The 17,537-nt window shown below is 45.4% G+C and overlaps 1 protein-coding gene across 4 annotated transcripts in view; it reads left to right on the top strand.

The window, feature by feature from the left end:
- The window catches only part of RORA (RAR related orphan receptor A), a 373,904-nt gene that overhangs the window by 340,646 nt on the left and 15,721 nt on the right, over window positions 1-17,537 (top strand). For all 4 annotated transcript variants that reach the window (XM_075432128.1, XM_075432131.1, XM_075432130.1 and 1 more), the window contains exons 3-6: window positions 3,714-3,799; window positions 11,418-11,559; window positions 13,266-13,661; window positions 16,336-16,457. In XM_075432128.1, coding sequence (XP_075288243.1) covers window positions 3,714-3,799; window positions 11,418-11,559; window positions 13,266-13,661; window positions 16,336-16,457 — 746 coding nt within the window. The remainder of the gene's footprint in view (window positions 1-3,713; window positions 3,800-11,417; window positions 11,560-13,265; window positions 13,662-16,335; window positions 16,458-17,537) is intronic.

Below are 17,537 nucleotides of genomic sequence, written 5' to 3'. Positions count from 1 at the left end.
GAGTTTTCCTTGGCTGTGGCATCAGTTCGTAACGATTACCACCTCCAGCCCTCAGTGGTCATTCCTCTCTCTCAAGAGCCGGTTCTGTAGCATCTGGTTCGATGCTTGCCTGGGTCTCTGTGCTTGCGCTTGCCTTTTTTTGCACTTGGTGGTTTTTATCCCTGCTCATTGCTGCCTTTGGCACAGGACATCCTGGTAGTATTCTAGAGCACTGTTATTTCAGGGTGTGAAAGGTTCTTAGGCCTTTAATCTGGGAATACAAACTACATCGGTCACCTGGGTATCTGCAGCGGTTTCTAAGCAACCACAAGAGTTCATTTTTTTCCTGCAATTCAAATTTAAGAAATAATTTGCTCATGCACAAACCAGAATCAGCCTGAGCACCACCCCAGGAGACAGAAATTGTAAACTGTAATTTAGGCTAATTCTAGTCTAAAGCATGAATTAGAGTATTTTATATAATCTTGGAAAATATGCTGTATAAATATATGTAAGCACAGAACAGGTACAATTAATGTGAGCACAGTAGGAAGCTTTAAGTAACCCTGGGAATGTGAAAAACCAAGTTGGAGCATATTCTTCACATGTAAAAATATTTCCCACCTGCCTTGTTTGCATAAGAACAAGGTTTTAGCAAGTACATATTTGCATGTCAAAGTTAAAAGTGGGGAAAATATTTTCACCCTTGTAAGAAAAATGCATTATCTTGGCACCCGCAATTTGCATTTAGTAAGTTTAAAGTATGTAAGTCCTTTCATGCTGTATGGAAAGTGTATGGACTTGCGACAGGGATTCCGTTTCAATGAGTGGATTTGCAGAGGCAACCACGTGGAGCAGGAATGGATCTGGTGCCTTGCCGTGCATCGTATTTGTGATACGATGGGTTGCGGCAGTCCCAAGCGATTTATGCTTCTGCGTTTCATCCCACTGTCCCGTTGCTCAGAGTGGATCGAGAAGCTGAAGTTTCAAATGCTGCGTGCTTAATTGGAAGTAAGTACCTTGAAGTAGTACATAGAAGGAAATCTGGAATTCTAAAATTATACCTGATTTGGTGCCGCTGCTCGTACACACAGTGGTCAGCAAACGCTGGCACAGCTGGAGCCTGTGAATCTGCGGAGATTCTCTTCGAACAGTAAAGCACCCTGGAAAATGCATTTGGGACTCGTTATGGCACCTTTTAGACTATTAGTAACCTAGCTTTAGGCCATCACTTTTGAAGGCATGTTACATTCCTTCAGAAACACTCTGCAAATGTCCCGGCGCTTAAGAAACAGAGATTGCGTAGACCAGCTTCATGGGTCGTTTAGCTAATGTGCTGGAGATGGTAGATAAACAGGATCCAATTATATCATACCTATTCAAAATAAGGCAGTAATTAAGTGTATAAAAGTGAAAAGTCGAAAATACATTGCCATGTAGCTGGTGAGATTAGCCTTGTCACTACCCTGTCAAAGGACTTCAGGGCTCCCTATTCATGGTAGCAGAGTAGAAAAATAATCATAAATTGAAAAGACACAGCTGGGAATCGGCAGATCCATTCTGGAATTTGCCCACAGGATTGCTCTCGGAATTTGAACTGCACGTTTTACAATTTTTGAGCTTCTGTGAATTTCAGTCTGCCATTCAATTTGTTGATGTAAAGTCAGGTTATGCTGCCCTTTCTGCTGGAAGCTTTGTTCATAAACATATGATGCTTAAAGAATAATTAATGTAACGCATTAATAAAATAGCATGCACTCTGTTTTTCCCTTTTATTAGTTCACTGCCCGCTCCATTGTGTTTAATGTGTTAGCTGAGAGCAAAGTGAAAATAAAACAGTTTTTGGAGGACTGCAGGGAAGAACTACTTCCTTCCTTGAGTGTCCTAAACAGACCTTTTAATGTCAGCCCATCGCTTTGTTGAGGCAGGGAAGGCAGGGGACTGAAGGTTGGGAACGCAGAGGCCCTCACAGTGGGAGCAGATGCAGGTGGTGTCCTGCTGAATGACAACGTTTGGCAAGCTGCCGGTGCGGAGCTGTCGGGCAAGCAGCACTGCAGTCCCATGGCTGCTGGGCGCTGCGTCACGCAGCAGGACAAGGCCTTGGGGCTGCTCTTGGCTTCCTGGGAGTACGCCAGCACCGCTCTGTGCTGCGCAGCGGCTGTGGTCGGCATAGCTCCTGGTGTCTGCAGAATACTGTGAAGGAGGACTTTAGCACGGTCTGTGCTGTGCTGGAGGTCTTCTGATCTTCTAGTTTATAGTTACCTTACAGTCTTGGCCTGATCCTGAGCTGTGACGTTGGGCTGCAATGAAACGGAGCACATGGCAGCAGTGGGAGGTGGTCCTTGTTCTGTAGGGAGCAGTCAGTTAGGATTTGATGGCATGTAAAAAGCAGCGGTTGTAAGAGTGGACATGACTTTTTGAAAACAGTGTTAAGCAGACAACGGAAGTTAAGCTAATGCATTTTAAGATTGTATTAGATGCTATTTTATGTATTGTCACAGTCTGGATAGCTGTCAGCTGGCTGAAATAAAAGCTCTCTGAAACAACCAGGCATCTCATGGGTGGATTTCAGTTCCTCGCAGGCGATTGACAGCACTTCTTCGTGTTAATATGTCACAGTGATACTCATAGCAAGAGTTGCATTTGTACTCCTGCTTGGACTAAGCTGGTTCAGGAAAACCAATGTAGCCTGATCCTAACACCATTACAGCCAAGAAGGTGCTTGCTTGGGGTTTTGTGGTGATCTTATTTACCTAATGCATACGGTCTGTGTTTGCCTGGATACATGCAAGTGCATGTAAAATGTGGGCTGCTGGTCTGTGGTACTGTAACGCACTGCCTCAGCGTGCTCCTGTCCGAAGAGACTCCCTAGCAAAATGGCTGCAGCCAGGTACTCCAACAGCAGGTGCAGAGGGGTTGCTGAGCACCCAGAGTCCCTTCTTACGCCCATGCATTCAGGTGGGAAGGTGCTGTGAGTTAGAGAGAGATGCAGAGAGCTTTGTCACACACGAAACTGAATTTGGTAGGTATGTTTTATATGTATGAAGTTCAACTTAAAAAATCAGGGCTTTCATATTGCGTACCTCTCCATCTTTTTCCAGACTGCACCGAGTCCTTGGTTGCTGTAAGTCGACTAGAATACTGCTGTATTTTCCTCCCTTGTGTCTTCTATGGTAGCTAATAAACAAATGTGTACTGATAACTCCCTTTCAATTCAGATATGTGAACATTGGTTTTCTTGTAGAAAATGTAGTTGCTGTTTACGTTGTTGCTTCTCTTCTGGATCATCCAGACATGAGAGCTGGGTGGCATGATGGTGACCCCTCCAGTAAAGCTGTTGCATTCGTTTTCAGGCAGGGCAAACTTAAAAATTACCTTCTGCAGTCTCAAAGCAAAGAGATTGGAAGAAACCTTCCTAGTGTCGTCTTAGCTCTTTGGCCAATATGTGAACTCTCCTATTCTTTTTGGCTTTGAAATGCTGATTCGAGCCTTCTTGTGGGTTCTTAAACACCTTCTCAAATGACCCATTTTAATAACCCAAAAGCTATTATATAACGAGCAGCCATAATTTACTCCAAAGCTCTAGGGGACCCTTGCAGCTCAGCAATGAATAGTTAATGCAGTATAATGTTTAGCAGGTTATTAGTTTTCACTGTACAAATGCTGATCAGGGAATGCTTTTATAAGGTGTTTAAAAGAAAATGTAATTAACTGGTTGCGTGCTTCTGTTGCAGCTCAAATTGAAATTATTCCATGCAAGATCTGTGGAGACAAATCATCAGGAATCCATTATGGTGTCATTACATGTGAAGGCTGCAAGGTAAGCTGCTAAAATATTAAGTCTTAAAACAGCATTTAGCCTTTTGATAGTGATTATTTTCTTCCTCTTTTAAAGAGCAAGCAGTGTGCGACAGTTGGGTCGTTGGATTCCATTTCAAAGAATATGAAATCAACTGGGGATTCTGAAGTACTGCTTTTATCTGGGTTTTAAATAGGGCATTTTTGTCACATACACACATGTATTTCAGGACAAGCTTAAAAAACTATGGAGTTGTGCTGTGTGTGCCGTAAACTGTCTCTCTGTGAATAAGCAGAAGTACAGAAGGATGATCCGTTTCTGCCATGCCACAAGGAATCTGTTGTGTGGATTCACTTGAGAAGGGAGTTCACGGCTGCCTGGAATCTCCCTCTCCATTTTTGCTTTGTAAATTACTGAGAAGCTGTGTTGAGATATGCCAGAGCTCTCCGACTTCTCAGTTTTCTTTTGTGATCTGCTGTAGTTATAACTCTCTTCTGTTTGGGGTGGAAGATGGTGTTGCACAAATAGCACATGCTGCTGGTGTAAAGCATACTCAGGCCTTCCCGGACGCAGTGCCTACTCCTTGCAATGCAACCATCGCTGTGTAAGGTCTGAGCTTTGGGTTTTTTCTTGGATTTGTACCTTCAGTAACTAGTGAACCAGGATTGCTCTAGAAGTATTCATATTTTGTTTAGTTTGTCTCTCACAACCAAGAATTAAATCGGACAATGCTGACGCTAGGCCAGAGTATGGTGAAGCTGATCACTCCTTTTTGTCACTAGTGCGGAGTCACAGTGCTAGCTTGGGAGCGACACGGTGTGCATGGCCCTGCTCTAGCTTGTTGCTTGCTTCGTGGGTGTACGTGTTGCAGTCCCATGCTGATAGGTTCTCCACTGTTAATCTACACTTCAGATGTGAAGAATTTATGGCAGTTTTTGGTCTGCTCTCCTGACATGCTTGATAATACCACTCATCTTCAAGAAGTGACTTCCTTGCTTTCACGCTGTAGAGATTTCTTTTGTGTTTTTCCAAGGAAGATTCGTGCATTTTCGTTAACGCATTGTCTCAGTCTCATAAAAGTATTGGTAAGAAGGAAGGCAGGGGGAAATCTAAGAATTTGAGTGATACGGGGACAGCAGTTTCTGCCCTTTGTAACTGCAGTTGCTATGGAATATGCAAGAAATGTACTAAAAATGCATGGATAATAATGTGGTTGCTTTTTTTCAGCTTTACATGGTTGTGCAGCGCTTATCAAACTAAAGCTGTGTGAAGTGGCAGACATTTGCGGTGAGAATTCCACTGCAGGACTACCTTGTCAGAGTACTGTTATGTTCAAGGTCCAAGACCTGATCTATCCTTGAATGGTCTGGAGCCAGTGTACCCGAGAGACTGCCTCAGGATCTGTGGCGGACATCGTTGTCAGCAGACTGGTGTTGGCATGGTGCTGGCACTTGTCTGTGCAGACAACAGGCCCCTCTCAGCACGGCTTGTTGCGGAGCAGGAGCAGGCTGCCGAAGGAGAGGAAAGCTGCCAGCCGTGTTGCCTTTTGCTTCCTCTTTGTGCAGGGCTTTGGCCTTGCCTTCTTGGAAAGCCTGTGTGTGAGAGGAGCCCCCACCAAAGGCAGCAGGACGGCTGCGACAGAGTGCACCGTACTTGCCGTCACACCAGTTAGTACGTAGCGGGTGGGCACTGGGCACTGCGGGAGAGACAGGCGTATCCCTCGAGCATTCCTCCGTTGGAGGGGCTGTGCTTTCCCAGCAGCAAACACCAATGTGAGTCACTGGGAGAAGAGTCCTGTGTGTACCCCCAGGAGTCGGAACAGGTAGTAGCCTGAGTGTGAGAAACGCGTGTGCCGTTCCTTACGTTTTGGAACAAATGCTTTTCCTCCGAATTCCGTATAACCGGAGTTCTCTGGGAGCCCTGTGCAGTCCTCGGCCTGCTTCTGAGGATCCCACCGGAACAGTCAGCTGGTGGGAAAGTTCAGAAGGGAAGGCGAGAGGCAAGTACGCTCGGCACGCTGAAACCCACCCAAACCTTGAAAGCAGAGCGTGTGTGAGTAGGAAAGACAGTGGCCCAAAGAATGAAGTTAGGCATGTTCCCCTTCTCTTGGGGTAGCAGAATAAAGTTTTACAGCCACACGGTTTCAGGCAGAATTTGAAACCCCATGAATGTCAACTTAGTTAACAAAGGTATTGCCCTGTGAGGAGGGGAGTAACTCTGAAGCTCACTCTGCTTTTAATGCCAGAGCCCAGGTGACCCGCAAGCAGTGACAGATAGGGGAGTGCTAGTGGGCACGGGCCACAGGGTCGCGGCCTAGACAGCATACGAAATGCCCTGCTGTGGCAGATGGATTTTGTTTGTGCTGCGCTCTTCCACAGTAACGTCAACAAGGTCTCACCCAACAGAACTATTTTGGCTGGTGAAAAAGTTGGCATGGCTTGGCTTCTGCCAAATGAGCCAGGTGTGTATCGGCATGTTTTCTTTCCCAGCTTTTCTGTGGCTATGATCTCTGCAGGTTTGAGCACGCTTACATCGCTCTTCATGTTACGCTAAACCTTCTTCTGTAAAAAGCACTTTGCTATGAAGACCCAGTTCTCCGGTCCCGCGCCCTGGTTCCTGGAGCCGATGTTGCGCGCCAGCAGACAGCCCCAGAGCGGTGGGGCTGGCTCTGCGAAGGACCCGCGAGCCCGTCCGTGCGCGTCAGACTGCAGGACCAGGGCCCTGGTCGCGCGGAGGGAACTCGCGGCTGCTGCCCGGCCCGTCGGGAGCCATCCGCAGGCAGCAGCAGCAGCAGCACAGTCGGCTGTCGTCCGCTCTTCTGCATGTCGCTCCACTCTGGTGTGAGCTTCACACAGTAACACTTCAGTTAGTAACATTAAATACTAATAACCACCAGAAGCACAATTTACTTAAACCCTGAAGTGAAGTTTTCATTTCAGAGACCTACTTTGCAATCTTCATCTGCATCGTGTATGAAATCACAGACACGCTCTTGTCGAGTTGACTTTGGCTGACCCTGTTGCTCTTCTCCCGCTTTGACCCATGCATTTCACATAACTGAAAGGTTTCTGACCAGTTTTTGTTGTTACATGACGTTTTACATAACTAGAGTTGAAGACCTATAGCGAAGCCAATTAGCGTTTCTTGAAGTTTTCATTTCCTACCTTGCTGTGATGTTACCAGCTGGTTTTATGAAGTGGTGACTGTGTTTTGCACAAACATCACTGAGTACTCCCAACCCATCAACCTATTTAGCTGAATTTGGATCTGCCTTTAGTAAACAAAATTTAACGCCCCCTCCACTTCTTTCCCTCTAGTAAAAAAAATCAAGTTTTTAGCAAGGCTCTGCTTTATATTTTATCTAGGAGGGCTCCTGTGGTTTATTAGAAAGAAAATAAATTTTAAGAGGATTTTTTTCTATCCAACCGTTGCTGATACCCAATATACAACATATAATGCGGGAAAAGGGCAGTTTTTTGCAGGTGCAGTTACTGGCTTTTGCGTCAACAGTGTCAGCTCGTGCCCGGCTGCCCCTCAAGTGCGTTAGCGGGGACCTCTTGTTGCTTGGCTCTGCGTAGCTGGTCTTGTACAGCCCTCTGCGCAGAGCATTGCTGGGCGTTTCACCCACACCCAAAGGTGTGTGGGTACTGGCTGTTGTCTCCACTGTCTCTGAGACCCGAGATGGGCTTCTCCATTGTAACGACGAGGAATGTCTGTGTTTCTTCCTTCAGAAAACAGGACCTGGGGTATTGTCACTTCCCACCTTGTCCTGCGTTACTTTTGTCCATTCGTTTCATTCTTTACTAGCCAGTGTTTCATTACTCTGTTGAACGTGGACTTTCATACTGGCATCGCAAACAGTTACCTCGAATTCACACTTTCGAAGTTTTTGTGATTTTTGGCTGAGCCAATTTCAAGCACAGCATGTTAGAAGATGAGCTGTGTTACAGACAGGGCTAGTCAGCACCCTTGTGTAGCCTGGTAAACAGTCTCCTGTATTTATTACGTATATAAAACTGAACGTTTTTTTCTTGTTTTCAGTGGCACTAAGCTTTGTTATCGAATACTTCATTAACAAAGTTTATTAAACAGTGTCGCAGCACTCTCCTCCCTTTACAATCAAAATGTGTGCTCATTGTCATACAAGGATTGAAAATCCAATTTTAGTGTTCACCTGTCTATCACATGGCAGTGTGTTTTCTGATGTTTCTTTGAAGAAAATGTGCAACAGTTTGCTTTAGAAAACAGTAGAATAATGAACCCCCCCACCTAATTGATAATTGCTCAGAATATTGCAAAACTTAATGATACATGGAAGTCTTTAAGTATTAGCCATAAATCATGGGATTATGAATAAGCCTTTGTTGTCTCAGGCTCACATACAGTCATTCCAAAACGCCTGCCATTAGGATGCAGCAAGGCAGCTGTCAGCTGTTTTCTTGTGATTAAACAGTCAATGAGCAGCTAATTAAGACATATGTGTATACAGAAGTGGAAGTGGGTATGTTAATGAACTGTAGGAATCTATTCATTAAATGAAAATTTGTCAAAAGACCAAACATGAGATCAGCATTTCGGGCTGCTCGGCAGCACAGAGGGAGCCTGTGCGGTGCCGTCAGGGGCACGGGGGAAGCCCAACTGGCTTTTCCCCTGCTGAGCAGCGAGCTTAGGCACCAGCGTCTGCCATGCCGAGCCACTGAGCGGTGAAGTTACTGACGCTATTAATAGACTTTGCAAAAACTGCTATTTACATTTCAGAGGTTTTTTTTATCAAGTTGTTATTCAGACTGACTTGAACATGAAAAGTTCGTGCGCCCTTTTTTTTCCCAAACTTGATTTCTTGGCAGCATATGAAAAAACATATATTGTCTTATAAATAAATAGGAGTCTGAAATGCAGAGATGAAACTGTGGCTTGCAGTCTGCTCTGCTCTTCTTCTGGCACTGCATTAATACATCTGCGTCGAGAGGGAGCCAGGCAAAGCTCAGTGCCGCCGCATCGCAATGGGCTGGGTCCTCGTGCTGGGGCAGGAGCAGGCAGGGCTCCCCGCGCTCACTCGCTGCCGGAGCCCTTGCTGCGGGCTGTGCCGCAGCCAGCGTGCCGCACCGTGGCAATGGGTCCGGCTGCAGCACTGTTCTGTCCGTGCGCGTGATGGAGAGGGGTCCACTCTGCCTGTGGCCCACGAGGCGGTCGCCTGGATGTGAAATAAAGTCTGGGAACATGCATGCAATTAAAAGCACGTGGCCTGGGCTGGTTTGCATAATGCTTGAACGTGTACATGTGTTACCATGCATGCATCCACCTCTTCCTTCCTGGTGGAAAAAATGCGGCTAGCTCTGTGCCTCTGGCAAAAGCGAGGAAACAGGACAACAGAATGGAGCGTCTCTCCTGCTAATAAAGGGGTGGAGAAAGAACAACCTAGGAAGAAAATATATTAACTTATAGAAGGCTCCTGTAATAGGGGTTTTCTCAGGTGTCTTAGAATGATAGGGGAGCCCAAGAACCACCAAAAGGTTAGAAAGCTCTCAAATAAATGAGAGCGATATAAAGGAGCTTTGAGAGTAAAGTTTCACTACATTGTCAGTTCAATCCGAAATTTCAGCTGTGTGTATATGTGAGCTCTGGACAAGTTTAGATTCATTTCTGAATTTTGAGGCAAGGTGCGGCGGGGGGGGGGGGTTGCTTTATCTCCTGCTGATGTTTTCAACATCCCCACATGATGTTGTAGGGCTTGTTTTTAAAAAGCGCTCTACTACATCTTTGGTTTGTAAAGTGCAAGTGCTTTTAAAGGCCACAGTTTCAGGCAGTTCTGCTCTATTGAAAATGTAGCTTCGAGCTGTAACTTCACTGATGTATTGTACACTAAAATGTATTGAGCAGCTGCGTCTCCAGGGAAAGTCTGGAAAAGTAAACAGCCCGGTATTTTCTCCATGGTAATACTAAAAATAATCCTCAGCTCGACAAGAATATTCTTAATAGAGAGAAACGTGCCAGACTGGCAATATGGACTCGGTGTACGTCCCAGCTAAAGGAAAACCTATAGATCTTTGAGGTTATTGGGCCGGGTGCATTTTACAGATTGATTAAGCTGACTTTCAGGATCTCAGTGCGTGGCAGTTCGTGTGCGAGCATGTCACTCAGCACAACTGTTACAAGTGTTCGGAGAACTGGCATTTTAAGGGAGTGATAATGCAGAGATGCAGACCCTGGATCAGTAGGCGCAGGTCGGGTCAACACCCAGCCCTGTTTCTCTAGTGAATCGCATTGCACTCGTGTGTGCACTCGCACGGGAGGGACAGGCTGCGCCAAGGGTGCGAACAGAACTGGGAATTAAGCTATCTACTCACCTAAGAGTTGGTTCCTCCAGAGGGATCGGTCATGGTGTTGGAATGCTAGAAATTTCCGTGGTATTGCAGGGTTTTTTTAGGATGAGATGCGCTCCATGAGAGCTCAGTACATGCAATACTTTTTGACAAAGACTGGTGCCCTCCTCATAAGATGGAGCGAGGGGACCTTATCTCAGTGTTCTGTCGTGTTTCTACCTGCAAGACACTTGCTGGGAAGTCTCTTACTTGTCCTGCAGAAGTCTTTGCTGGGTCTGGACAGAGCGTGCATGTGCTGAGGGGCTCTAGCACGTGGCCTTTGAATAAATAAAAAATTGGTAAAGGTCCAGCTTTAATTAAAAGGTGCCCAGCCTTTCTGAGGAAGTATTTTCTCTGCAGCTCTGTTAATTAATCCATTATGTGGCAACACAAAACTCAAATACTGTGCTCACTGATCTTAAATGCCTGTTTAGAATGACTAGATCTTCGTAGAATCCTTGTGAAGTAGGTATTACACACGCACCAGCTTCTGTTTGGACAGTCTGTGGCAAAAAGATCAAATGAACTTCAACACAAACAGCTGGCGTAATGGTTAATAACATGCACCATTCTGGTGGAGAGGGCCAAGCTGCGACTATTGCCTAACCTTCCAGCGCTGACTTTCTTGGGAGGCGGGCTACCCATTGCACTTGACTCAGAAAAGAGAGAATATGTAAAAACGGTTTCAGCTCACTCCTTAAAAGTCTAAATCCTGTGCCAAGCTGGAAAAAACCTGAGTTGTCAGCATCAAAATAATTAAGCAAAAAACAGTTTTAAAAATTGTTCTTTGTAGAAGGAACTGCTCAGTGTCTGGCTCTGTATTTTTAAACACAGACATACCCTGGTGAGGCTGAGCATCAGAGCCTGCCATTGTCCTCTACAAAGGGCAGGACAGAGTGGCAGCTGGGGAATCTGCCCTATTTTAGAGATCTGTGCTGATCCAGGAAAGGTGGGAAATCAAGGAACTCTAGGGTTATGATTAGTTTTATCTCATTTAGAAAGAATTAGTGTACTGTATGTAATACGGGATCTCTAACATCAGTGAAAAACTGTGTAATTCCTTGATGCGTCAGAACGCTTTTTTATGAACTGTTTCCTACTAGTTACTTGTTTTTGTTTGTTTCCAGGAGACAAAAACAAACCAAAACTCATAACTTCCTTTAGTTGACCATAGTGCACGTGAACTTTATTTTCAGTTAGGTACGCTGCCTTTCGGAGTCTTTCTTTGCTCCACCAGCTAACAGCTTTGTGACTTGTATTTTGCAATTCTATTACAGGGCTTTTTCAGAAGGAGTCAGCAAAGCAATGCTACGTACTCCTGTCCTCGTCAGAAGAACTGTCTGATCGACCGAACCAGTAGAAACCGCTGCCAGCACTGTCGATTACAGAAATGCCTTGCTGTGGGGATGTCTCGAGATGGTAAGCTCCGCTAACACATAGCCAAATTGCAAGAAGTAAGATAGTCTTTAGTATACTGTGTGCTCAACTGAAACACCATAGGATTTGCAAGTTCATTGTGCATATATTGGGCTGATAGTTGAGATCATTGAGTGGTTTTTTATATGTTGCTATATATTCACATAAATATGTATAAATCGGGGCATGCATGAAGTTTTTGGATATACTGTTTTCCCTGCTCATCTGCTATAGTTCCCAGTTAAGGGCTTTGCCATGGGTCACTTCTGAAGATGCGGGTTTTAGTCTAATATTAGTATTTTCTTTGTGTGTTCATTCCAAGTGACATACTATAGTTGCAAGTAACACTCGGATTGCCATATTGGTACAGATCAGAACTGTTTCACAACATACAGAGAAGTTTAAACGTGTGTGTAATGAATAATGGAAAAAATGCGTAATGGAATATTAATGGAAAAGAATATAATGGAAAATAGCGCACTGTTTTTTCAAAGATAGAGTTCTGAAGAAAATGTGTTCTGGTGCTGTTAATATTAAGCTCAAAATTACCCCTAGTGTAATGATGAAAACTCACCCCTGTAAAACGTAAGCTGATGTAACTTGAGCAGAGCTGGGTTTGCAGCTGATACTTGGACGCCTCCCCCAAAGATGTAATAAGCTGCCATCGCTTACCCAGTGGGAAGATCCGACTCAGTCTTTTCCCCTGCCATCGTGACAGCAACGCTGTGTGTTTTACAGACATGTATGCATCCCTCTTGTGTACGTGAGACCAGATTAAGGAGGTTATTTTCAGATAACATTTGCTTCTTGAATTATATTGTCTTAGTTTTTTTATTGCGCATCAAACTGAAAACCTGAAGCGGCTGGTCGTGTAACGACTTGGACACCTCTGCTTTCCTGTGGAAGAGTACAAGGTGGCAGTCACCTTTTGAAATGATGGGGCTCTTATGGCTGATACAGGTCCCAGAAAACCATACCACAATCCTAGGAATTCCCTGGATGCTGCAAACCAGTTGCTTCTGGCTTACACTTAATACTAATACTTCTCAAAGTAGTAATGATTTTGTGGAGAGATACATACATGCGCACGTACGCACGTGTACACAGACACACGTGTATACCCACACACGCAGTTTTAGCAATAATTCACCAGGTAAACATTTTTACTTGTCACAGTAAGCTGCACTGGAAGCGGGTTCTGTGGTTCTTCTGACATGCTTCGGTCCTAGTGCCAGTAAAGCTTGGTTTTGATACCCTTTGAGATGGACCCCACACGTTAACACCAAACTCCAGGTTCGATTTCTAGTACGAATATACAGCTAGTAGGAACTGGGCAGCTCATCTTAGGCCAGAGTATTCTGGTTTGGCTTCTACCTTTCTAGGTAGGGTTTGAATGGCAAAGAGATGCATCTGTCAGCGTCGGTGGACACACAAGAGGAAATCTTTCCCGTGTAGAAGTGGAAAGCTAATGAATTAAGCTAAACCAGTGACTTCTAATGGTCCATTTAAGTAGCGTGTTAAAACAGCCTTTTAAAGAGTAGATGCTGCAGCAGTGTTACCTGTAACTGCCAGGATGACTCGTATGTCTGTCCATCCTGCTGATTTGCCTTTTGCGCCGTGTCCTTCCATGTAGTATTTAAAGACCAAGGCCAATTAAAACGCGGTGGTGGACTTGTAGAAATGTAATACGTCATGTGTCTGTGTTTCAGCTGTCAAGTTCGGTCGAATGTCAAAAAAGCAGAGGGACAGCCTGTACGCGGAGGTACAGAAACACCGAATGCAGCAGCAGCAGCGAGACCATCAGCAGCAACCAGGAGAGGCAGAACCACTAACACCAACGTACAATATCACCACCAATGGGTTAACAGAGCTACACGACGACCTCAGTAATTACATTGATGGGCATACCCCTGAAGGTAGCAAAGCAGACTCTGCAGTTAGCAGCTTCTACTTAGACATACAGCCTTCTCCAGATCAGTCGGGTCTTGATATTAATGGAATCAAACCAGAACCAATATGTGACTACACACCAGCATCGGGCTTCTTCCCTTATTGTTCTTTTACAAATGGGGAGACCTCTCCAACTGTGTCCATGGCAGAATTAGGTAATGAGAGAGAAAAGCTTCCATTGTAATTGTCTTAATAGTACCCTTTGGATTACAGGGACACGTGTAGCCCGGTGATAGCGAGAATGCCGCTTCAGTACAGCTGTGAGCATGTGCGGGCACTCTTCTGCGGATTGCACAGGACCCTGGTTGGGGTGTGTGGTGAACACCGTACAGAACTGGAGTAAAAATCCTGGGAACTTGTGGCTGATCGGCTCTAGCAGTGTTGCTTTTGTTTTCAGTCCTTGTAGCAGAACCCTCTTGAATATTGACTAACTAAGTTCATTTTTACTGCAGAGCAAACAGGCAGAGTATTTCTTTATTTGCAGATCATTTTTGAACATTTGACCTTCTTTTTCGTTACCTTAATACTCTTATTTTCTAACAAAAAGCAATGAGGCTGATTTTCTTCTGGTCTTTACCTGTACCTGGGAAATACGACACCAAAGCACCAGTCTGATCTGTGGGCAGTTCTTCTGGCCACTGGTGGAAGAGAATTCGGCCCCAGATACTGAAGAAAATCTTTGAAAGTGGCAAGTTTTGATAGTTTCCCCAAGAACCTTGCAATGACCACACTAATTAGCATGTTTTACTTTAAACTGTTCCCCGAGTGATTACAGCAGGGCTGAATTCCACAGCTATGACTTGTCAACATCTGAGACTCGAATCAGAGCATGCTGTGTGTACTGGTGGTAAGCAAACTGGAACACAGGGCATTAGAGAAATGGCTGTAAGATTCTGATACTTATATAAGCAGCCAGGCATTTAAAACAGTGATTCTGCTTGCTTAGGCAACATTTTAGCAAATTATTCCATTATGGAAACCTAAGAATAGTTTGAAAAATCGTGTATTCAAGTTATTTTTTTTCTCTTCTTGCTAACTTTTTTTTCATTAGAGGCAAGTATATGGTACGAATTTTGGCTTGATTTGTTTTAGTTTATGTTCTTTTCAGAAATTCTGCAGAGAGGAAGAGACAAAAAGGCTTGCTTTTTAATGTCCTTATGTTGCAGAACACAGTTCTCTGCAATATAATTTGTTGTGACAGCCAAAATATTGTGGCTGGCTGGAGTACAAATAACTTCAGTTACAGATAAGTAAAAATGAGGATAAAGGCTATGCTACCAGCGCTGTCTCAATCAAATGGTTGTTAATATTCTCGTGGGAGTTATTAAAGGATCTACGTTAAACCCACAGAAAAAAGAAAGGGCTTTTCCTCCTTAGGCCAGGTGTTCAGTTTGGAACACTGGCCTGAAATACGTTTGTCATGTTGCTTACCTTTATTTATATAGTGCTTGCATTTAAACCCTGCAGAGCGTGATTTGGGTGCCCAGCATTGACGTTGCCAGACAATGTTTGAAGGATGTTTGTCTTCCAGACTGAGGTTTCAGTTTAGAAAGGTGTGGCTGTTCAATGGAAGTATTGAGGTGCATGCTGAAATGCAGCCCAGAACTGAGGCCGAGGGTTGTGAATAACACGGCAGTATTTCACCTTCCATATCCTGCAAGGGCCCACAAGGGCCCAGGTGTAATGCTGTCAGGTGCTGCTAGTTGAGAGCAAACATTGTAAGTACATGTTTCCAAGAAGAAAACAATTTGCTCTGAAAGACATAAAAGCTGTGATGTCAACCAGAGTATAAACTACCCTACGTTCTCCGTTACTGATGCTCAGGTAGCACATACAGCTGAGGTAAAATCAGATTGTATGTTAAAGACTTTTCGGGTATCATCTTACATCGGACTATGAATGCAGTCTGATACCGAACAGACCGGTGGGTCCAGCAGTTCCATTTGTGACGCGCTGGGCTTGGTCATCGCCAAACAAAGCAAGCTCACAGAAGAGCAAACGCTCAGGTCCCTCCAAATACCCCGATGTTGTTAGCGACCACCGTTCTGGGTGGTTCTAGGCCTTGCTTTTGAGTGGCCTGACCCGCAGCAGCACCAGCTGCGGAGCGGGTGAGAGGAGCCAGCGGGCCGCTGCGCGTCGCGTCGAGAGCAGCGCCTGCTCTGCTGCTTGGGGAGGGGCAGGGACACAGCGGAAGTGGAATTCGGATGTCGAGATGTGGTTCAAGCTTTTGAAGGTGTTCCTGGAGGTTTATGGAATCGAGTTTTATTAATAAATATAAATCTGTCTCGTGGGTGTTTTGACCAAGCACAGCAGCAGAAGATAGTTTAACTGGAATTAAAATGTTGTATGGAAATTTTAGATCAGGTGCAGCTAACTGAGTGACTACTCTAAAGCTGAAGGAAACGCCCCCTGAGTCTTCACTGTGTTCCATCGGTTACCTGGATGCCCCAATGAGTGTGCTTCGCTGGCGTATCTGTGACAACGAGAGTGGAGACGCGGGCAGGCGGTGACCACCGCCCTTCCTCCGCTGGAGGCACCAGCAGCTCCACTCTGGAGAGCTGGCGGGGTCCCGTGGGCGGCAGGGCCGTCTCCACGGCGAGGGGTCCCCCGCCCGGCCCGGGCCTGGGACCAGCTCTGTCTGCCCAGCTGCGGCAGGACGTTCCCGGGGCTCGCAGGGTGCTCGGCCAGGCCCTTGGTCGGGATCGCGGGGTGGCAGGCCGTGTGCGGTCGGGCGGCGTGGGAGGAAAGCGCCTGTCCGGCGGTGGGTCCCCTCCTGCCGGGGTGCCCACCTGCGGCTGTAACCTGTGCCCGTCCTGGTCTGTCTTCCAGAACACCTGGCACAGAATATTTCCAAGTCTCACATGGAAACCTGCCAGTACCTGAGAGAGGAGCTGCAGCAGATCACGTGGCAGACCTTTCTGCAGGAAGAAATTGAGAACTACCAGAACAAGGTATAGGAGCATGCTAAGCTATGGCACGCTTTCTTTAACGCGTGGTATTTCCATAACATGCTGCAAAATTCACCTCTTCACTGCTTTCTGTGTACTATCAGGAACATACATTTCTGTGCGTTTTCAGAGAAATAATATGCTAGAGTCAAAAGCGGCAAGACGGTTAGGATGTCCTTTACTGCTGTGATTTTTACAGGTACAAGAAAAGGCAAAGCCACACTCCCAAAATCTGTCTGTCTGTGGTTGATGAACAAAGAGAATAAACCAGAGAAATTTTTTTCAATCCCAAGTGGCACATTATTTTCACTTCTTAATTTGTAATCTCCTGGATCAACAACAAGAAAAAAAGCTGAAGCCACCAAGTCCTGTAATTTGACGTGGTGTGTTCTGTTTTGCACCTATAAACGGCAAACTCTGTCAGGGTTCCAGGCTCCAGTGCCCGGCTGTCGCGCTGCCCCATTGCGCAGTCGCCGCTGTGGTGTGACTGTAGAGTAGCAGCACAGCACTGCCGCGCCGCCAGTGGCACTGAGATGCAGTCGGGGTTTGTCTTCCCAGTGTGCCTTCCACCCATGAGCCACGACCGCGCGGCTACTTTGGGAAAACTGTCTTGGGAAGCACTATTAAAGCTTGCTGTTCTTTGAACACTTTTTTCATGTCCACAAAAAAGTATTTAACCTGTAAGAATATATTTTTTTCCACTCATTAGGTACTTTCATTCTGAATTATTATGAACACATGAAAAAAATCACTAATTGCATGCCGTCTTTATGTTGTTAACAAGATGGTCTTCATGTGTGTATATCTCTATGTGTATCCTTATGAAGACGAGCTCGTTAGATCATTTACATTCAGCACAAAATACAGAAGCGATAGGAAAAATGTGATTGTGCACTGCTAGTGTAAATTGGCATTTCCTTTTGATGCAGTGAACAGAATTCCCACTGCAATCACCAGAATCATTATACTTCGACATTTCTGGCTTGTGACATAAAAATACATCGACCTGGATCTCTTCTGACACCACTGAAGAAGTCGTACTTGTTTGCGTCGTCACTCATCCGCGGGAGGCTTTGTCTGTGA

Source organism: Opisthocomus hoazin, chromosome 10 (genome assembly GCF_030867145.1).
Source record: "Opisthocomus hoazin isolate bOpiHoa1 chromosome 10, bOpiHoa1.hap1, whole genome shotgun sequence".
Classification (NCBI taxonomy): domain Eukaryota; kingdom Metazoa; phylum Chordata; class Aves; order Opisthocomiformes; family Opisthocomidae; genus Opisthocomus; species Opisthocomus hoazin.
This window is presented reverse-complemented; position numbering and strand designations above follow the sequence as displayed.